Genomic DNA, 23,621 nt, shown 5'->3' with positions numbered 1-23,621 from the left:
GTAAGTATAAATAAATCAAGAGCAAAAATTAGGACATAATTGAAAACTGGTATCACCCTAACTGATGTGTGGGCTTAAACTACTTCTAAATAACAAACCAGGAGGTTAATAAAAAAAAGGAAATAGGTCTTTTATGTGAACTATGGAAATTAATGCACAGTTGTGAGCCGTTCTTTTGGCAGCCAATGTTTTTGCACACGCAGATACCCAACCTGCAACTGAAATAGAAATTAGTCAGACTCAAAGGAAATGTAGCAGCATTTGGATGTACTTGAATATTATTCTTACTTTTAATTCTGTTTTATATACAAACCCCGTTTCCATATGAGTTGGGAAATTGTGTTGGATGTAAATATAACGAAATACAATGATTTGCAAATCCTTTTCAACCCATATTTAATTGAATGCACTACAAAGACAAGATATTTGATGTTCAAACTCATAATTATTATTTGCAAAAAAAATAAACTTTATGAGTTTATTTTTTTTTGCAAATAATAATTACCGTTAACTTAGAATTTCTTGACTGCAAAACGTGCCAAAGTAGTTGGGAAAGGGCATGTTCACCACTGTGTTACATCACCTTTTCTTTTAACAACACTCAATAAACGTTCAGGAACTGAGGAAACTATTCGTTGAAGCTTTGAAATTGGAATTCTTTCCCATTCTTGTTTTATGTAGCGCTTCAGTCGTTGAACAGTCTTCGCTGTCGTATTTTACGCTTCATAATGCACCACACATTTTCGATGGGAGACAGGTCTGGACTGCAGGCGGGCCAGGAAAGTACCCACACTCTTTTACTATGAAGCCATGCTGTTTTAACACGTGGATTGGCATTGTTTTGCTGAAATAAGCAGGGGCGTCCATGATAACGTTGCTTGCATGACAACATATGTTGCTCCAAAACCTGTATAGACCATTCAGCATTAATGGTGCCTTAACAGATGTGTAAGTTACCCATGCCTTGGGCACTAATACACCCCCATACCATCACAGATGCTGACTTTTGAACTTTGCGCCTAGAACAATCCGGATGATTATTTTCCTCTTTGTTCCGGAGAACACAAAGTCCACAGTTTCCAAATATAATTTGGAATGTGGACTCGTCAGACCACAAAACACTTTTCCACTTTGCATCTAATTTCCCCTCAGGGATTAATAAAGTATGTCTGATTCTGATTCTGATCAGTCCATCTTAGATGAGCACGGGCCCAGCGAAGCCGGCGGCGTTCCTAGGTGTTGTTGATAAATGGCTTTGGCTTTGGATAGTAGAGTTATAACTTGCACTTACAGATGTAGCGACCAACTGTAGTTACTGACAGTGGTTTTATGAAGTGTTCCTGAGCCCATGTGGTGATATCCCTTACACACTGATGTCGGTTTTTGATGCAGTACCGCCGGACAGATCAAAGGTCTGTCATATCATGGCTTACGTGCAGTGATTTCTCCAGATTCTCTAAACCTTTAGGTGATTTTACGGACCGTAGATGGTAAAAGCCCTAAATTCCTTACAATAGCTTGTTGAGAATTTTTTTTCTAAAACTGTTCGACAAGTTGCTTACAAATTGGTGACCCTCACCTCATCCTTGTTTGTGAATTACTTAACATTTCATCGAAGCTGCTTTTATACCCAATAATGGCACCCACCTGTTTCCAATTAGCCTGTTCACCTGTGGGATGCTCCAAATAAGTGTTTGATGAGCATTCCTCAACTTAATCAGTATCTATTGCCACCTTTCTCAACTTCTTTGTCACGTGTTGCTGGCATCAAATTCTAAAGTTAATGATTATTTGCACAAAAAAAATGTTTATCAGCTTTAAGATTAAATATGTTGTCTTTGTAGCATATTCAACTGAATATGTGTTGAAAATTATTTGCAAATAATTGTATTCCGTTTATATTTACATCTAACACAATTTCCCAACTCATATGGAAAAGGGGTTTGTATAGAAAACACTATTGAAAGTAAGAATAACATTCAAGTACATCCAAATGCTGCTACATTTCCTTTGAGTCTGACTAATTTCCATTTCAGTTGCAAGTTGGGTATCTGCGTGTGCAAAAACAGTGGCTGCCAAACGAACGGCTCACAACTGCGCATTAATTCGCATAGTTCCCATAAAAGAGCTGTTGAAAGGACTCGATTTTTTCGTAAACTTTATATCTCTATAGTATAATATAATATGTAGGTTCAGTCATACATTGCTAACATATCATTACAAGTGTCCGGAAAAATAATTTGAAAAAAAGTAACTGATAATAGTTATTTGTTACTTTATCAAATAAGTCATTGAATTACTAACGGAATTACTCTTTCATGAATGTAATTAATTAGAACTGAAAGAAATTAAAGGCCTACTGAAACCCACTACTACCGACCACGCAGTCTGATAGTTTATATATCAATGATGAAATCTTAACATTGCAACACAACCCAATACGGCTGGTTTAGTTTACTAAATTGCAATTTTAAATTTTCCGCGAGGTATACGGTTGAAAACGTTGCGGAATGATGACGCGTATGATGACACGTGCGCGTGACGTCACCGGAGGTAGCGGACATGTTCTCCCAGCACCGATCACGGCTAAAAGTAGTCTGTTTTTATCACATAATTACACAGTATTCTGGACATTTGTGTTGCTGAATCTTTAATTTGTTCAATTAATAATGGAGACTACAAAGAAGAAAGATGTTGGTGGAAAGCGGAGTATTGCAGCCGGCTGTAGCAACACAAACACAGTCGGTGTTTCTTTGTTTGTTGTGAAGCTATAATATGGAACAGAGCGGTCAAGGGAACATGGTTCTCTACCACATGTCAACCGGCAAGTTTCGGTGAGAAAATTGTGGTAATAAGTCGGCTCTTACCGTAAACATGAGCGGAGCTTGTGTCGTTCCTACTGCAGCTGTCAAAGAGGCAGCTGCGACTTTCTTAGCTCCATCATGGCTTCTTCCCTCAGAGACACTGGCGGTCACCAAACCCCTCCAACTTTCAGGTAGGACTATATAATCTCACTAAAACACTAGTAACACAAGAAGCATATAAGGGATTTTCCAGAATTATCCTAGTAAATGTGTCTAATAACATCTGAAACGCTCCCACTGCCGTTGTTTTTTTTTTCTTCTTCTAGTCCTTCACTCTTACTGTCCTCATCCATGAATCTTTCATCCTCGCTCAAATGAATGGGGAAATTGTCGCTTTCTCGGTCCGAATCGCTCTAGCTGTTGGTGGCCATGATTGTAAACAATGTGAGGATGTGAGGCGCTCCACAACCTGTGACGTCAAGCGCACATCGTCTGCTACTTCCGGTAAAGGCAAGGCTTTTTTATTAGCGACCAAAAGTTGCGAACTTTATCGTCGATGTTCTCTACTAAATCCTTTCAGCAAAAATATGGCAATATCGCGAAATGATCAAGTATGACACATAGAATGGACCTGCTATCCCCGTTTAAATAAGAAAATCTCATTTCAGTAGGCCTTTAATGAATTACTTAAAAAAGAACCTCAAATCAACACATTTCTGGCATATGCAGTTGAGAGAAGTTTTATCAATCAATCAATCAATCAATCAATGATTATTTATATAGCCCTAAATCACTAGTGTCTCAAAGGGCTGCACAAACCACAACACAAACCACAACGACATCCTCGGTAGAGCCCACATAAGGGCATGGAAAACTCACACCCAATGGGACTCACACCCAGTGGGACGTCGGTGACAATGATGACTATGAGAAACCTTGGAGAGGACCGCATATGTGGGCAACCCTCTCCCCCTAGGGGAACCGACGGCAATGGATGTCGAGCGAGTCTAACATGATACTCTGAAAGTTCCATCCATAGTGGATCCAACACAACCGTGAGAGTCCAATCCAAAGTGGATCCAACACAGCAGAGAGAGTCCCGTCCACAGTGGAGTCAGCAGGAAACCTCCCCAAGCGGAGGCGGATCAGCAGATCAGAGATGTCCCAGCCGATACACAGGCGAGCGGTCCATCCTGGATCCCGGATCTGGACGAGTGGTCCATCCTAGGTCCCGACTCAAGATCCCCTCCAGTGGGACAGAGGAGAAAAAGAAAAGAAACGGCAGATCAACTGGTCTAAACAGGGAGTCTATTTAAAGGCTAGAGTATACAAATGAGTTTTAAGGTGAGACTTAAATGCTTCTACTGAGGTAGCATCTCGAACTGTTACCTGGGAGGGCATACCAGAGTACTGGAGCCCGAACGGAAAACGCTCTATAGCCCGCAGACTTTTTTTGGGCTCTGGGAATCACTAATAAGCCGGAGTCCTTTGAACGCAGATTTCTTGCCGGGACATATGGTACGATACAATCGGCAAGATAGGCTGGAGCTAGATCGTGTAGTATTTTATACGTAAGTAGTAAAACCTTAAAGTCACATCTTAAGTGCACAGGAAGCCAGTGCAGGTGAGCCACTACAGGCGTAATGTGATCAAACTTTCTTGTTCTTGTCAAAAGTCTAGCAGCCACATTTTGTACCAACTGTAATCTTTTAATGCTAGACATGGGGAGACACGAAAATAATACGTTACAGTAATTGAGGCAAGACGTAACAAACGCATGGATAATGATCTCAGCGTCGTTAGTGGATAAAATGGAGCGAATTTTTGCGATATTACGGAGATGAAAGAAGGCCGTTTTAGTAAGGCTTTTAATGTGTGACTCAAAGGAGAGAGTTGGGTTGACTATAATACCCAGATTCTTTACAGAGTCGCCTTGTTTAATTGTTTGGTTGTCAAATGTTAAAGTTGTATTATTAAATAGAGGTTGGTGTCTAGCAGGACCGATAATCAGCATTTCCGATTTTTTGGCGTTGAGTTGCAAAAAGTTAGCGGACATCCATTCTGTAATTTCATTAAGGCACGCCTCCAGCTGACTACAATCTGGCGTGTTGGTCAGCTTTAGGGGCATGTAGAGTTGGGTGTCATCAGCATAACAGTGAAAGTTAACACCGTATTTGCGTATTTTTATGAGAACAGAATGTTGTGAAAGTGCCTTCAAAAGGGGATGCTTGTTGCCGAGTGAGGTGTGATGTCACCAAGAGCGTGCTCAGAGTAGTATTTTAGCTTAGCAGCGGCAGTGTTGGCAGCTCTGTTGAATGTTTTCACTGAATTGTGTTAGCACTAGTGTTGTACGGTATATTTGTACTAATAAAGTATTGCGGAAATGGATAGATTGATGGATGAGAGGGTACTAATCAATTGAAATCGGTCCTATACCACCTTTGAAAAGTACCGGTACCGCTCTTTAATTTGAGTGCCGCTTTGCAGCAGTGACTAGAGAGCCGAGGCGCATGATGTTGAGTGTGTCAAAACGCACACGCAAAGCGCATACAAGTAATAACATCTTGGAGAGGGAAAATGACAAAAAAACAACAATTCTACCAGTTAATAAAGAGGGTGTGTGAAGCGCAATATGGAGGTATTTGGGCTTTAAAAACTAACAATAATGGTGACTCTTTAAACAGCAAGTACTGTTTTACACCTTTCCTGCTTGTTGGCTTCCAGACCGTGGTCGAGGAGAGCAGGGGAGACCTTTCACTTCACAGTGGGTCCGTAAAGCTACCTCTCCTAACTTGCCCACTCACTCACCCCACATTCTGCCATTCTTAATGGGGCACACAGACATACAATAATCTCACAACAGCTGCTTTAAAACACGCCTCGCCTAATGTAGAGATTAGTATTAGCACCTTTGCTTCAAACTTAAGTAAACATTTAAATAATAAGCATTCAGATGTGCACAGGGAGTTATAAAAAGTGACAGGTAATAATGTAGTTGCTACACTTGTCTTGCTATTCGGTCGGGTGCAAACTGTAGTCGAGGAGCACAGGGAAGACATTTCCTACAGGGTGGATGCCATCTAAATGCCATTCAATTTATATTTTTATAGTTCTTTGACTGAGTGTTTAATGTAGTGTAAGATATTTTGTTAAAATAAAACCAATATTGCCATTTTTCCAAATTCCCTTTATTTGGAAAAGTATCGATATACATTTTGGTACCGGTACTTGTACTATATTATTGGTATCGGGACAACCCTAGTTAGCACTAGCTAATACAGATTGAATGTGCTTTGATGGAGGTCTTGTCTCCTTGTCCACAGCTTGTCACTTAAATCATTGATTTGTTGTTCATTATTCCCTCGTAGTAGTAGTAGCAGTGTGTATGTGTGTGTACTTAGTCTACATGTTGTTTGCTGTGTGATGTTGCCTCCACATCTTTAATATGAAGTTTATTTTAGTGGGGTGCTGGTTCATTAGTAAAACATTACTTCCTGCATGGAACCTGCTGAGCTTATGACACTGTCTTGTTGACAAACAAGCACATCAAAAGTAGCGTGGCACGTTAGAAACGCATCACTAACGGCGTTTAAGCATATGTAAAAGCAATTGACTCAGATCACTCATTACTAATAAACGTAACGGTGTTAGTAACATGTAATGAAGATTTTCCTAAGAAAGATAATTACAAATCATATCAATCTACAGTTATTAGACTTATTGCTTTTTTGTATCCACCATTGCCATAAAAAAGCTCTAAAGGAAACATCTTTCTGTGTATTGTTGGATGTTGGACCGGCCCCAGTCAGTCAGAATCGGCAACTAGACATCAGGCACAAAGGTTCTAAGCATACGGAGCCCCCAAGGCTGCGTGCTACCCTACTGTACACCCTCTTCACACACGACTGTGTGGCTTCCCAGAACAACACCAGTATCATCAAGTTTGCAGATGATACTACGGTCGTTGGACTGATCACCAGGGGAGCTGAAGCAGCGTACAGAAGGGAGGTAGCGGAACTGGTGGCCTGGTGTCAGGATAATAATCTCTCCTTGAACACAGACAAGACCAAGGAGATTATTATTGACCCACGGAGAAGGAGTGCACAGTACACACCTTTGTACATAGGGGGGACAAAGGTGGACAGGGTGAAAACCTTTAAATTCCTCGGGATCCACATCAGCGACGACCTCACCTGGGATCACAACACCCAACAAACAATAAAGAAAGCCCAGCAGCAACTGTACTTCCTCAGAAGGCTGAGAAAATTTGGTATGCCACCCAAAATTCTCAGCAACTTCTATAGAAATACGGTTGAGAGTGTCTATACCAGCACAATCACGGTCTGGTATGGAAAATGCACTGCTAACGACAGGAAGGCATTCCAGCGAGTGATTAAAACCTCTCAGTACATATCAGGAGCAGCATTCCTCTCACTACAGGACATGTACTCTACCAGGGCCACCAGGAGAGCACACAACATCATAAAGGACAGTACACACCCCCAGCACAATCTCTTCAGCCTCCTACCATCAGGCAAACGATACAGGAGCCTAAAATCCAGGACTACGAGACTGACAAACAGTTTCTACCCACAGGCGATCAGACTTGTGAATGCTAACTTGTGAATGCTAGCTCCCCCCCCGTCTTTACTTTTGTCTTTTTGAACACTTGACCACTCCCGAACTGTGAACCATCACTGTAGACACCTTTCACCGTTGATCACTAAAGACACTTTAACTGCTGCTGTGACCCAAGGTCACCTCCATATTTATACTGTTGACTGTCAATCAGAATGTGCAATTATGTTATATTACTTACTGTGCCTTGTATATACTTTTTTATTTTCATGTTTTAGCTAAGCACAGTGTGATTTGTTGAAGGGTGGACTAGCAAAGTAGGATTTTCATTGTACGGCAAACTGTGTTTAACTGTGCATATGACAATAAACAATCTTGAATCTTAGTTAAACATTTTGCACAAACAAAAAGACGTGGAGCAGGTCCTTTTTACTTCTTTGGATTAGGTTGGAGGTTGGTGTACTGACTTATGCTGGTTAATACAACTAACAACAGAATTGTAGATATGGATCTCACCGTGGACATATTTTTGTTTTGATTACAAAGGCAACCAGGAAAAAAATGGCGGACTCGGGCATGCATCTGCCGGAAAACTTCTACAAAGTACAGAGATAAACGCTGACGTCGGAAGTTGACATATGTCAGAAAACGGGGAACATCTCAAACAACTGATTTGGAACCAAGACAAAAGGGTTTTATAAATGGCACTACCATACAATAGTTTTAAGTCAAAAGTTCTACGCTTATACAACAACAGGTAAGAAAAGTGGACTTTGCATAATAGGACCCCAGACCTGCATGTTCCTGAGGTGGTCAGAGACCCGGGGCCTCATGTACAGAGACTTGTGTGGCTTTCCTACAAATCCAGAAAATGGCGTACGCCAGAAAAAATGTAGTGTATGAAAGTCCAAGAACATTTCTTTGTTACATTGCTATCTACTTCGAATCGATCGTAGTAATTTGCCTGGTTTGACGTGCCCAAACCACGCCCACTTACAAATATGCAAATCATATTGAAAGTAGCCATGTGATGAGAACCGCAAGCTTCTTTCTCCTGCTACAGAAAACAGCACACAGGCTAAAAAAATAATTAGTCGGTGGTCAGGAACAAAGTGAATAAGATGGATGTACATCGTCAAAACAGATGAGCGTTTCAAAAGATAATGGCTGCAACTGACCCCTTCCTTCGCCGTAACTGTGTCCTTTCCATCAGCGCACATTTCCATGTCAATGTCAGTTTGGATACTTCTTACCTTTGCTGTGAAAAAGGACACGCGGTAGATTTTTGTGCATACGCAAGCGTTGTACGGGAGGCCCCTGCACACAGAAGGACAAAAACGCATGCATATAGCATCTCACCAGTGGGGTGTCTCTGGTCTTCTGCAGCCGCACCATTTTAACGGTTTCTCCAAGATACTGAATCACATTGTCCTCTGCCATTTCCTGCACTGCTAAGCTGTCGTGGGCCTGCATCAGCGCCTGTGCACAGACAGTAAACATTTCAATCAACCTGCTCATATCCTGTAGACCAGGGGTGTCCAAACTTTTTGACTGGGGGGCCGCATTGTGCTTAAACATTTTGGCCGGTGCAAACTACATGTATATATATATGTGTGTATACACACACACACGTAGGGATGATGTTCGTTAAGAAATTATCGCTGTCAATGCTATTATCGAATCCTCTTATCGAACAGATTCCTTATCGAAGCTCTTATCGAAGCCAGATAGGTTGTTATGTGTGCACTGAGTTCCAAAAGCCGTAGATGTTATGTGACTGGATCGGCACGCTGTTTATATGGAGGAAAAGCGAACGTGACTGAGGACAGCATGCGGACGTTAAAGGGTGAAAGTTTCAGGTGAGAGGACGCTAAAGGCACACCCCCAGTTGAGCATATAGTGCTGCTATGTGCGTTGTAAATACATACATATATGCACACGTGTATCTATATGTATATATATGTATATATATGATTACATTTAATAATAATAATAATATAATCAAAATATAATAATAATTATTATAATTGGTTATTAAGAGTATGTGAAAATTTAACTCCTACATTGTTTATTTTAATCAATCAGAAATATCAAGCAGCTAAAATGTGCCAAACATGGATAAGTGTGGAGAGAGTGTTTTGCAATTTTCCCATCATCACTTGTAATGGATTGAAATGGGTGTAGGTTAGATTTTGTTAATGCTAATTGGCCATTTTTTCTATCCACAAAGTTCATTGAGCAGGTTATGTGGGACCATGTTTCTTGAATATTCGTGCTGGTTGATTTTTTTTTCTGCACAATAACTTGGGAAGGTTGTTTGAATTGGGTCAAATAAGTAAATGCTGTTCACAAATTCATATTGATGTACAATTAATAGCCACAGAAGTTACTTTCACTGGCCGACAAAATGGCATTTATCAGACTTCTGACTATTTGTATATGATATGAAAACGCCACCCCCTGCCAAATTGCTTATTGGACGTTTCGCAGGAAATATTGAAGATGACGGCAGGTTTAATTTGATCCGCGGGCCGTAGTTTTGACAAACCTTCTGTAGACGCTATTGAACTTGCCGAATCCATACACATTCTTCTAAATAGTTAAGTAGTTTGCTGAGCCCACATCAGTACAGAAAAGGTGAGCTATTACATTACCCTGGCGAGCTAAACAACAATTCAATGTTAACCACAGTGGCTTACACATAGATTACCTTTCTCAACTACAGTGGGAGCACTGGTGCAAAAATGCTGGTTGTTAAGTCAACGGTTATAGTGCGGGTTCAAAGAGGATATGATAAGTCAGCTGACCTGGAGATGGGGATTGGTGAGTAGAGCTCTTAGCTCCAAGCCTTCCCTCTGTTGGCTGGACTTGAGGATCTTTTGGACCTGAACACACACATGGCATGGTGAGGTCAGATGGTGAAATATCCTGTCATGTCAGACAAAAAGTGAGAGGATGAACAAGTAATGGTTTTACCCCATGGACATTCAAAGACTACATGTTCCACCTAAGGACAACAATCTGATTAAGATTGTCAGCCATGTTGTCTGTTTACTTTCAAATGGAATGCTGTGAGGTCAGACCTCGATTGCTTCCAGTAGTCTGGAATGCAGCTTGATATCTCAGTGCAACATGGGTGAACCAAAACAGCTAACACATATAAATTGCCGTCATTTTAATTTCACTTGTCTAGGTCATAGTTCAGATTTAAGATGTTTTCACAGTGGTCGCTGACATTAGATCAGGTCGGCTTAGTCTGTTATTAGTTGCAGTGGGAAAATTCCCAGCATAAACAAGCTGCACAGTCATACCACCCTGCTCCTAGTTTGCTTATTTATTAGCAAAGTGTGACCAATAAATCTTAACCCCATACATTTGTACACCACAGAGAAAAAGAAGCTCCCTGCTATAAAACAACTTTTTAAGTCTCCACTGCCACACATTCAAAGCAATTTAGCTTTTATATAGTTTTTATTCGTCCTCTCTGGCACAAGACTGTCCATTTGAATAATTTAGTTCATCTAGTTAGTGTCACTTTCACGGGAGAGTTGTTTGCATGTTAGTGTGAACAAAGGCTTGAGTCTGTAGCGTCCATTACACTAATCAAAGCTTTCACTAACAAGGTGACGCACTTCTCCCTCCCCCTTCCCAGCTCCTCCCACCACACGACACAGTAACCTGCTGGAGTTTCTTTTCCTGGCCTCCTTGCTGCAGTATCCCACATGGCAGGCAGCGGGGAGATTAGTTTAACCGAGGCCCAATCGGAGCCTCCGACCCAGCCTGGCCGCGCTGTTAAATCTGTAAGGCGTCGTTAAAGAGCTTCAGGAGCCGTGCCCGGTGGGTGGGAGCTCACGCCCATTTTACTGTCTATTAGAGAACATGCGTTGCCATGTCTCAGAGCAGATCTATTGGCTCTGCTCAACCGGGTCATCTCACGGAAAGACGGGAATAGCGGTGGTGCTGTTTGGTGCCCTTTATATGAATTTAAGACGCCTCTAATTCAGGTGAATCAGAATTCATGTTGATTCTGCCATACACAGAAGCATTCAGTCCCGCCTTAAAACCCATGTATACGCTATAGCTCAGGGGTATCCAATGTGTGGCCTGGGGCATAGTTTTTTATTGGCCTATGCCACAATTTAAATCAGAATCAGAAATAATTTAATAATCCCAGAGGGAAAATTAAAGACAAAATAAACACATTCCAGATTAGAACCCTAAATGAAAAAACTAAATATGCAATTTCGGGAGAACTTAAATCCTAACTTCAGCATGTTAACAGCTAGATAGATGTCAAGCACCAAGTTATACAACTATGAAGTGTATGCATGCACAAATAAATCCAACTTTGTCTTTTACATATTAATGTTTAATTTGTGGACCTCTCAGATGTAAAGACATAATATGCATGCAATCTTTTTTATCTAAATACTGCAAGTGTCAAATTAAGTGAGGTCGCGGTGAGCAGTAATGTCTTGGTGATGATAAATTCTTTAAATCTTAAAAAAATATGTATTTCTGAAAAATGTAAAAATCCACTCCATCCAATTTTAAATATTGTTATCATGATCACATATTTATGTGCCTCTAAACCTTTCAAAATACGGCCAAATCTGCACTGATTCAGGTAAATCAACAGCAGTTTCCAGACCATCGTCTAAAACCCAAAAATGCCTAAAGGTTACGTGATTGCAGCCCAGGTATACAAAATAGTACCATCCTAACTGATGTATGTAGGCTTAAACTACTTCAACACAACAGACCAGGAGAAGAATACAAAAAAATGTATAAAAATATATTACAAAAAAATTACAAATAGGAATAATATTGAAGTACATCCAAATGCTGCTAGATTTTCTTTGACTTTGACTAATTTTCTAAACGCATTAAAACCCATTTATACGCTATAGCTCAGGGGTGTCCAAAGTGTGGCCCGGGGACCATTTATGGCCAGCAGCTTGTTTTTTTATTGGCACACGCCACATTATAAAGACAAAATAAACACATTTCAGATTAAAAACCTACACGAAAAACAAAGTCAGGAATTTCGAAAGAAATTGCATGAGGATGCTGGAATGCGCATGCCGAACTTAAATGCTAACTTTAGCATATTAACGGCTAGAATGCGTCAAGTACCAAGTGACACGACTATGAAGCATATGCATGCAAAAATAGCTAAAAAAAAGTTAGCAGCTAACAGTTAGCATGTGTCAATTACCAAGTTATAGGACTCTTCAGCTTCTAAATTCCTGTCTTGTTGCCATTACTACTGTATTAATTGTATTTTTAGTTGATTTAGCCATTGTTATGGTCGAAAATGCTAAATTTAGGGCAGAATTCCATAGAATAGGCTTTGTTACTGACAACACAAAGCTAATATGTGGCAGTTGTGTTCAGACAGTTTAGCATATACTGATTGTTTCTAGTATCATTAATGTACAAAATGTATCAAAGTGGCCCCTGCAGCCTTCAATATTAATGTAAAAAGTGGAAAAAGTTTGGACACCCCTGCTATGGCTTTTAGATGCCGTTTTAGACCAGCAGTTTTGCCACTTTTCTGCTCTGTCCCCTCTCTCCTACCGGGGGAGGGATACCAGGTGGCCATGTCATCTGGATGAGGTGCTAGCTGACCCTAGTTGTTACCAGAGTTGTATCACTCTTTCATGCACAGCAGTGGACGTCTCTGTATCGCTGACTTGGCTGAGCCTGGAAGACCCCGCATGACGATCTGTTGGCTTTCTGATATAGTGGTCTCCCACATTTTTTATTAAATTTACAATTTAATAATTATAGCCACTCGACATTGATTGCAGCCAATCACCCTGGAAGGGGGGTTCCCTTCTGAGGTGGTCTGTTGAGTTTTTCCTTGCCCGGATGAGGGTTTAGATTACGGGATGTCATACGTTTGTGAAGCCCTTTGAGACATTTTTGATTAGGGGATATATAAATTAATTTTAATTGATGGATCTGGACACGTTACATTCTGTTGTGTTACACTGGCACTAACCCTAACAGAGGCAGGAGGCTTGAGTGAATGGTTTATACACTTTTCACTGCCACTAAATTTCTGAACACTGGGTTGCATTTTTTGACCTCCTGATCTTTGATTATGAAGGATGCATACTTACGGTAAGAAAAAAAAAAAAAAAAAATCAAGATTATTTTGATTAATATCAAAATTACGATTATTGAAGGATTCAAGGAACGTTATTACTCACAATTATTCGTTATATTAGATAAAACATTGTTTTCCACAAGGCGGCAATCTACTTGCGGTGGTGGAGTTCCAGAAGCGGAGGGATGTATAAACGTGACGTCATTTATTTGGTGATAAATTAGTCGGTTATATAATTTTTAGATTTACAAGCAATTGTTTTAGATGTTAAATAACATCTATAGGTTTATTATTATAAATTATAATTTGCAGCTGAGATAGACTACAGCGACCCCCCGCAACCCCAAAAGGGACAAGCGGTAGAAAATGGATGGATGGAATATTGTTTTAAAAATACAATAGAATGAACAACTACAACAGTTTTATGAAATACTTGTACCCTGCCTTCCGCCCGATTGTAGCTGAGATAGGCGCCAGCGCCCCCCGCGACCCCGAAAGGGAATAAGCGGTAGAAAATGGATGGATGGACTTATTAAATGTATATACAGCATTTACCTTGGGCAGCAGACTAAGGCAGAGTTTCTTCAGGCTGCCAGGAACTGTTACTGTTGTTTACTTTGCACGCGGACATATTTGAGTGACGGACCGGCAAGGCCAGAGTTGACGGCATACATGTATGAATGTCTGTGTAACGCCCAGTGGGTGAGGCAAATACTTGATGGTCCAAAGTTTGTAGCATGAACACATCGAGCTCACCCTTTGGCAGCTTCTCCATGTTTTCATGGATAAATGTCCGCGGTTTCTAAGTGGTTGGAGGGCAGTATAGTGTCTATCTCTAGCTTCAACCGGTGGCAGGAAAGCTCATAACTCAAATTTATGCTCGTATTTAAAAATACTTGTGGATGGAGGTGTAAACATAGATGTAAAGGGGTGTGCATCGTTGATGAAGAGAGAAGGAAACTCCCCGGATGTTTTAGGGAAGTGAAATGAGGTAAACGGCTGCAGCAGTCGAGAGAAGTTTGGTCGAGCCAGCCGGCGCACTCATGGAGCTCTGTGCTCGTAAACAATAGCTTCTGGCTTGAGGGGGCGCCACTGGCTGTTTAAGTGCTTGATTTGATATGCAGTGGCACCGGATTTTTAAATGTTAATATCGCAGACGATCATCTTAATTTAATCGTGGCAGTCAAAATTATTTCATAAAATTCCATTAATTGTGCTGCCCTATGTTGTGGTGCAAAAGTCAGCCAAAAAAGCAGGGTCTGAACTCAAGCAAAGTGAGACAGACAGCCCGAAGCATTTCATTTCCATCAGACTCTGGAGCATGTTTCCAATCTTCTATTGTCCAATTTCAGTGAACAGGAAATTAAGGCTACTTCTGTAGCCTGGGGTTCCAGTTTTTAGCTCATAGGAGAGGTTTTACAATGTGCATGATTTCTTAGTTGCATTTCTGATTAATGACTGGACACAACATGATGATGCTGACCTCCAAGCAAAGGTCCTGTGCTTGCACTGTGAGGGGCGAGGTGGGGTTCACTCGGTTCATCTTCTGGGACACAACGGCGTAGATGCTGTAGGCGCACTTGAAGTCGTCCTTTGCAAGCAGCTGGAGTAGCAGCTCTGCATCCTGCTGGCTCTGAGCGTCTGTTAGGCATTGTTGCACCCACTTCACAGCCTGCAGGACCTCCTCCAGCTCTGTGGTAGAGAGAAAGGAACATTAAGAGGAGAACACACAGGTTGCAGATGTTTAATGGGATATTTATATTAAATACATAAGATTTTGGAGTTGTACATCATCATTAAATCATGACGAGTAGGATTGGATCAATTCAGTGGTACAAAAAGTGAGTATACACTGTGGGCCCTATTCTCGCCTTTGCACTTTTATTTTGTTTTTTACGCGCTTGAAGTTACGCAAAAGGGTGGAGTGCCACCCCCGGGTTAGGGGGGAGACATTTCCCTAAGTGGGGGAGTTCAAGTACCTCGAAGTCTTGTTAACAAGTGAGGCAAGAGTGGATTGTGACAACGACAGGCAGATTGGTGCAGCATTTGCAGCATCGAGGTGAAAAAGGAGCTGAGCCAGAAGGTAAAGCTCTCAATTTACCGGTCGATCTACGTTCCTATCCTCACCAATGGACATAAGCTTTAGAGTTCGATGGAAATGGGTACAAGCGACCAAAATGAATTTCCTCCGTCGGGGAGCGGGGCTCTACCTTAGAGATAGTGTGAGAAGCTCTGTCATTCAGGAGGAACTCAGAGTAAAGCCGCTACTCCTCCACATTGAGAGGAGCCAGATGAGGTGGTTCGGGTATCTCGTCAGAATGGCCCCCTGGGGAGGTGTTTAGGGCACATAAGGCCGTTAGGAGGCCACGAGGAAAACCCAGTACATGTTGGGGAGACCATGTCTCCCGGTTAGCCTGGGAATGCCTCGGGATCCCCCGGGAGGAGCTGGGGAGAGGGATTTCTGGGCTTCTCTGCTTAAGGTGCTGCCCCCACGACCCAACCTCAGATAAGCAGAAGAAAATTAATAGGTGGAAGTTACACAAAACCCTTTTATTTGTATGCTCCTATTCAGCCTGGGGACACGTCCACACTGCGGAAGTAAACCAAAAGCGTCAGAAGACAGTCTTTGCCATGACACTTTATTTTTTGGATGTTTGAAAAGAATGGAGCATGGAGCTTTACTAACACTCATTGAAATCCATGAAAAATAACACTTTTAATTTGAAAAGGCATTAACTTTGCAATGGTGATGTAGTGTGTGTATGCACGCTACAACCGCTTCTTCTTTCTGCCTGGACAATAAATAAATTGATAATAACCTGTAATTGAAACTTTGTTGACTATGTTATAGGGATGTAATGATAAACGGTATAAGGATAAATGTCATGGTTAGTATTACCCTTTTAAATGAAAATTATTGTAAAACCGTGGTTAATAAAACTTTGATAAACGCATGGACCGGTAACATTGCTCAATTACTGGAGAAGTAAGATTACATTTTAACATGAAAATAAGAGACATTAACAGCTTTCTCCAATAAAAAACAACATTTCCTAATTTAAACTTATATAAACACATTGTTGTATGAGCAAGTAAGATATCAAATTATTTACATTGAACCTGATAGATTGATCGACACAAAGGAATATATTAGGAAGTGACTTTGTGTGACGTCACATAAACTGGACGTGACGAAGCAAACACACATTTTTTTCTTTATTATAGAAAAAAAAAAACACTACAACTTTAACAAATTAAAATAAAAGACAATAAACATTAAACACTCATATAAAAATAGTATTTTGTGTGGCTATTTATTTTACTGTTTTGAATAAAACTTGGTTACAAATTTTGAGGGGTCCCCCCTCCAATGGGCTCACCACCCATAGCAGGGGGCATAGAGGTCGGGTGCAATGTGAGCTGGGCGGCGGCCGAAGGCAGGGCACTTGGCGGTCCGATCCTCGGCTACATAAGCTCGCTCTTCGGACGTGGAACGTCACCTCACTGGGGGGAAAGGAGCCTGAGCTAGTGCGCGAAGTAGAGAAATTCCGGCTGGATGTAGTCGGACTCACTTGGACGCACAGCAAGGGCTCTGGAACCACTTCTCTTGAAAGGGGCTGGACTCTCTTTCACTCTGGCGTGGCCGGCAGTGAGAGGCGACGGGCTGGGGTGGCAATTCTGGTTGCCCCCCGGCTTAAAGCCTGCACGTTGGAGTTCAACCCAGTGGACGAAAGGGTAGCCTCCCTCCGCCTTCGGGTGGGGGGACGGGTCCTGACTGTTGTTTGTGCTTACGCACCAAACAACAGTTCAGAGTACCCACCCTTTTTGGGTACACTCGAGGGAGTACTGGAGAGTGCTCCCCCGGGTGATTCCCTTGTCCTACTGGGGGACTTCAACGCTCATGTTGGTAACGACAGTGAAACCTGGAGAGGCGTGATTGGGAAGAATGGTCGCCCGGATCTGAACCCGAGTGGTGTTTTGTTATTGGACTTCTGTGCTCGTCACAGTTTGTCCATAACAAACACCATGTTCAAACATAAGGGTGTCCATATGTGCACTTGGCACCAGGACACCCTAGGCCGCAGTTCCATGATCGACTTTGTAGTTGTGTCATCGGATTTGCGGCCTCATGTTTTGGACACTCGGGTAAAGAGAGGGGCGGAGCTTTCTACCGATCACCACCTGGTGGTGAGTTGGCTGCGATGGTGGGGGAGGATCCCGGACAGACCTGGCAGGCCCAAACGCATTGTGAGGGTTTGCTGGGAACGTCTGGCAGAGTCTCCTGTCAGAGAAAGTTTCAATTCCCACCTCCGGAGGAACTTTGAACATGTCACGAGAGAGGTGCTGGACATTGAGTCCGAGTGGACCATGTTCCGCACCTCTATTGTCGAGGCGGCTGATCGAAGCTGTGGCCGCAAGGTAGTTGGTGCTTGTCGGGGCGGTAATCCTAGAACCCGCTGGTGGACACCAGCGGTGAGGGATGCCGTCAAGCTGAAGAAGGAGTCCTACCGGGTTCTTTTGGCTCATAGGACTCCAGAGGCAGTGGACAGGTACCGGCAGGCCAAGCGGTGTGCAGCTTCGGCGGTCACAGAGGCAAAAACTCGGACATGGGAAGAGTTTGGGGAAGCCATGGAAAATGACTTCCGGATGGCTTCGAAGCGATTCTGGACCACCATCCGCCGCCTCAGGAAGGGGAAGCAGTGCACTGTCAACACCGTGTATGGTGCGGATGGTGTTCTGCTGACCTCAACTGCGGATGTTGTGGATAGGTGGAAGGAATACTTTGAAGACCTCCTCAATCCCACCAACACGTCTTCCTATGAGGAAGCAGTGCCTGGGGAATCTGTGGTGGACTCTCCTATTTCTGGGGCTGAGGTTGCTGAGGTAGTTAAAAAGCTCCTCGGTGGCAAGGCCCCAGGGGTGGATGAGATCCGCCCGGAGTTCCTTAAGACTCTGGATGCTGTGGGGCTGTCTTGGTTGACAAGACTCTGCAGCATCGCGTGGACATCGGGGGCGGTACCTCTGGATTGGCAGACCGGGGTGGTGGTCCCTCTCTTTAAGAAGGGGGACCGGAGGGTGTGTTCCAACTATCGTGGGATCACACTCCTCAGCCTTCCCGGTAAGGTTTATTCAGGTGTACTGGAGAGGAGGCTACGCCGGATAGTTGAACCTCGGATTCAGGAGGAACAGTGTGGTTTTCGTCCTGGTCGTGGAACTGTGGACCAGCTCCATACTCTCGGCAGGGTTCTTGAGGGTGCATGGGAGTTTGCCCAACCAGTCTACATGTGCTTTGTGGACTTGGAGAAGGCATTCGACCGTGTCCCTCGGGAAGTCCTGTGGGGAGTGCTCAGAGAGTATGGGGTATCGGACTGTCTTATTATGGCAGTCCGATCCCTGTACGATCAGTGTCAGAGCTTGGTCCGCACTGCTGGCAGTAAGTCGGACACGTTTCCAGTGAGGGTTGGACTCCGCCAAGGTTGCCCTTTGTCACCGATTCTGTTCATAACTTTTATGGACAGAATTTCTAGGCGCAGTCAAGGCATTGAGGGGTTCCGGTTTGGTGGCCGCGGGATTAGGTCTCTGCTTTTTGCAGACGATGTGGTCCTGTTGGCTTCATCTGGCCGGGATCTTCAGCTCTCACTGGATCGGTTCGCAGCCGAGTGTGAAGCGGCCGGAATGAGAATCAGCGCCTCCAAATCCGAGTCCATGGTTCTCTCCCGGAAAAGGGTGGAGTGCCATCTCCGGGTTGGGGAGGAGACCCTGCCCCAAGTGGAGGAGTTCAAGTACCTAGGAGTCTTGTTCACGAGTGGGGGAAGAGTGGATCGTGAGATCGACAGGCGGATCGGTGCGGCGTCTTCAGTAATGCGGACGTTGTACCGATCTGTTGTGGTGAAGAAGGAGCTGAGCTGGAAGGCAAAGCTCTCAATTTACCGGTCGATCTACGTTCCCATCCTCACCTATGGTCATGAGCTTTGGGTCATGACCGAAAGGATAAGATCACGGGTACAAGCGGCCGAAATGAGTTTCCTCCGCCGTGTGGCGGGGCTCTCCCTTAGAAATAGGGTGAGAAGCTCTGTCATCCGGGAGGAACTCAAAGTAAAGCCGCTGCTCCTTCACATCGAGAGGAGCCAGATGAGGTGGTTCGGGCATCTGGTCAGGATGCCACCCGAACGCCTCCCGAGGGAGGTGTTTAGGGCACGTCCAACCGGTAGGAGGCCACGGGGAAGACCCAGGACACGTTGGGAAGACTATGTCTCCCGGCTCGCCTGGGAACGCCTCGGGATCCCCCGGGAAGAGCTAGAAGAAGTGGCTGGGGAGAGGGAAGTCTGGGCTTCCCTGCTTAGGCTGCTGCCCCCGCGACCCGACCTCGGATAAGCGGAAGAAGATGGATGGATGGATGGATACAAATTTTGAAAATAAGTGTATAAATACTTATTGAGCACATTCAACTATACTTTACACTTTTTTTATAAACAACATTTATACTTTTTTAATCAAAGTATATGTTCAATATTAAAATTAATTCGCGGGAAACAAATAGTTTAACAATTATTTTTTACGTGCCAAAAAAAATGACATTGAGAACAAAGTTGCACATGCTCAGGGTTTACCGGAGATTGCCACCATACATGTGGCTGTGGGGGCCTGGCAAGGTTCGTGCTTAATATGACATTATCAATAACATATTTTTTTAATATCATATTGATTTTTTCTATTTTTCAATTGTTGCTGCTTATTGTAAAAGATAAAGGCTACACTATAGCCTGCCTTCCACACCCTTAATGTTGCAATTTCAGTTTCTCAAATATGAAAATAGTTCTTTGATATCGAGATGAACAAAACAACTTGAGGTGGTTTATTGACAGTCGTCACTAAAACTAAGCACAATAAGGAAAGTAAATTATATATGCACATACATGTAGGAATCACATTAAATAACAGTTTTGAATAAACTGAAAAAAGTGTCACAATTATACAGGATTAAGGTTGGCTCTAATTCCGCTATCTTAATGCTAACATATAATGGACTAGGTCATAGACAGGCTAACCCAAATTAGCATGGCCAATCACAGGGCACAATTTACAGTCTACAATGAACCTAACATGCATATTTTTGGAATGTGGGAGGAAGCCAAAAAAAAAAAAAAGCATAGTGGAACGTTTTCATGATAGTTGAGATGTTTTTCCAAATGTTTTATGTCTAATAGTATGTAAATAGTAGACTATGTACTGTATATCCATTACTTACATTTGTTTTCATGTTAAAACAAATGTATATTTTTGTATAAAAAATAAAACATTATTTTGAAGGTGTGGCAGCATTTATCTCACTGTGGTGGTGTGCCATGATCATTTATATGTAGGGGAATCCCTGCATGTTGCCATGCACTTTTTTCCCAAGATGGCGCTGCTGTAGTGGCTGCTGTAGGCAGGAGCTCTGTGCTCTTGTGTCATCCTTTTGTGTTTCCCTCTTGTTTTCATGTCTTATTATATTTTTTTGCCTTTGGGACCCTTTGGGACTGTGTGACAAGGGGTGCCACTTTCGTGACCTCTGTGGTGCTTTTTTTGTGGACTTCTGGATCTGCCTCCTGGGAGCATTTTGGCCATGGAGACCAGCTGCTGGGTCTCTGCCACACCGGAGTCGGTTTGGAGGGACTGGCGGAGATGCGGATAAGGGGACAGGACTGCAGAGTTTGGAGGGACTGGAGGAGATGCGGATGAGGGGACAGGTCTGCGGAGCTAGCACTGAGCGCTGGGACGGAGAGGCTTCGTGGTGTCTTGGCTGGGTGAGCAGGTGTCGGACACCTCAGTCACCTTGGACGTATCCTCGCTCATCCATGCGGACTGGACACTGGCCGAGAGTGGAGTCTGCTGTCTTGGTTGCTTTGTTGGGTCTGCTCCTGTCTCTGGCCATGCTCCCTCCACCCCAGCGGACGATGGCGTGGAACACCGCAGAGGCCACCACAGTGCATATGTTTCTTTTAGTTTTTATTCATAGCTGTATGTAGAAGTGTCTGCTTGTATCTGCTGCTTTAATTTCTTTAATGTCTTCTGTGTTCTTTGATGTTTGATGTTTCCCTCTTACACACATGGAAGAGGGCTGTGTACCATGGCTATGAGTTGTTGTTTTTTCCCTTGGCCTCAGTCTGCACCCCCTCTCCAGGGCCCAGGCTAAGACCGATTTTTATTTTATTTTATTCTTCTATTTTTTTCTCCCCCCCCCCCCCCCCCCCTTGTTTACCTGTATCTCATCTTTTTTGTAAGGGGCGCTGGAAGCCGGCAGACCCGTCAGCGATCCTGTTCTGTCTCCCTGTAATTTTTGTCTAAACTTGAATGGGATTGTGCTGAAAATTGTAATTTTCCTGAAGGAACTCTCCTGACGGAATAAATAAAGTACTATCTAATCTGATCTAATTACCCCGACCAGGATTCAAATCATGTACATCAGATTACCAGCATAGCACTAACACTGCACCATGGGAGACTACGAGAACGTTTTGTCATTATATGATTATCAGTGATGGAGCAGAAGGGGCTACATTAGCGGTAACATTTTACATGAGCTTCTTCGTACTAAACAGGGTCCGCACAGATCCTGGGGCCCTACGCACAGCGCCTGTTTTGACTATAGGGAGAGGCAGCCTGGCGCGAACCTACAAAGTATAAATAGGCAAGCACGCTGATTTTTATCTTGTATGAATTATACCTCAACAGTCAAAAACTTATGTTTATTTATTCCTGTAATATTCCTTTTAGTGCTTGTATTATCTTATGTGATCTGTCTCGCATTTTGTCTTTTTTTCTCAACTCACCATCAATGTCTTTGGCAGCCTTCTCCTTGCCCTCGAAGGTGGGATTGTCAACGCCCACTTTGGGGTTCTGTGACAGCTTCTTGAGCCTCAGCGACGCACTGGGGTCGATGTCGTGCTTCCCCCGGCCGCCGTCCTCGTCCCTCCTCTTCCTCAGCTCCTCCTGGTAGTGCTGAATCCTCTCCATTTGGGCGCCGCAGTGCGGGAGTTTGACGAGGCAAGTGTCGTCGCCAGGACAGTCCACAGCCCGCTCCCTGTGGTTGGCGGCCTGAGCCGAGCCCTCCTGCACATAACCGTTCATATGGGAGGTGATCATCCCTGCCCCGCTAGCCTACGGCTCGCAGCACTTCAGTCCGAGCTGAGCTCCTTTGGACGTTAGGAGGAACTGGTTCTCTCACCAGGGGCCATTTTACACCAACAGTCCTTTGAGTTCCTGCTGCACACATGCTGAAAGACAAGCAGGAATAAATGTAAATATGTACGTAAATACCGCATTTTCCGGACCATAGAGCGCACTTGGGTATAAGCCGCAACCACTAAATTTTTAGAAGAAAATTTAGTTTTAATATATATAAGCCGCAACGGACTATACACCGCAGATACATACGTTGCAAAATGGAGTTATTTACACAAAAATATTTGATAAAGGTTTATTTACATACCCTAATTGTTTCCAAACAGTGTCCATAACACGGCAGTAAAACGGCAAAACAGAAGTCATCGTCATGGACGCACTAGCTGTGGAAGCTCGCTCTCCAATCAGCTAAACATACTCAATCACTCTACGGTGACATCTTGATAAATTTACTGAGGTATTTATGAAACTGAAACAATACAAAAAGAATAATAGGTTAATAATCCTAACACAAACACTCATGTTAGCATATTAACTAATGCTAACAACACTTGGGTCATTTCATTACAATAGCATGTACAAATATGCACGAAAACACTTTAAAAGACATCTCACCTGGGACAGTTTAGTAAGTAAGAATTGTTTTCGGTATATTGTAAAACTTACAAACGTTGCTTGGAGTAATGAATGAAAAAGCCATATGATTAGAAACGCTATGGACAGCTAGAAGACTGAACATCACTCTGGTTGAAAAAAAAAAAAGCATTACCGATAAGTGGAAGAACACTGCAGCACCTACAGAGAGCCAATTTGTCTAAAAGATGGCGCCATAGCCAAAACAATCAAAAACACCCTCTCAGTGTTTTGCTTGTTTATTTCATACAATTATTTTTATTATTGTAGTCAACGAAGAAAAATCCACAAATTATTCGCAAAACATAGGAAAAAAAGTAGCGGTT

General features: G+C 43.1%; 1 protein-coding gene across 1 annotated transcript in view; it reads right to left on the bottom strand.

Annotated features, from left to right (window-relative positions):
• pals1b (protein associated with LIN7 1, MAGUK p55 family member b) overlaps nt 1–23,621 on the bottom strand; it is a 50,184-nt gene that overhangs the window by 15,110 nt on the left and 11,453 nt on the right. The window contains exons 2-5 of the mRNA XM_061885785.1: nt 22,311–22,754; nt 14,981–15,189; nt 10,190–10,267; nt 8,742–8,861 (exon numbers count right to left, since the gene is read on the bottom strand). Of these exons, the coding sequence (XP_061741769.1) occupies nt 8,742–8,861; nt 10,190–10,267; nt 14,981–15,189; nt 22,311–22,623 (720 nt within the window). The 5' untranslated portion in view covers nt 22,624–22,754. The remainder of the gene's footprint in view (nt 1–8,741; nt 8,862–10,189; nt 10,268–14,980; nt 15,190–22,310; nt 22,755–23,621) is intronic.

Source organism: Nerophis ophidion, linkage group LG24 (genome assembly GCF_033978795.1).
Source record: "Nerophis ophidion isolate RoL-2023_Sa linkage group LG24, RoL_Noph_v1.0, whole genome shotgun sequence".
NCBI lineage: Eukaryota > Metazoa > Chordata > Actinopteri > Syngnathiformes > Syngnathidae > Nerophis > Nerophis ophidion.
This window is presented reverse-complemented; position numbering and strand designations above follow the sequence as displayed.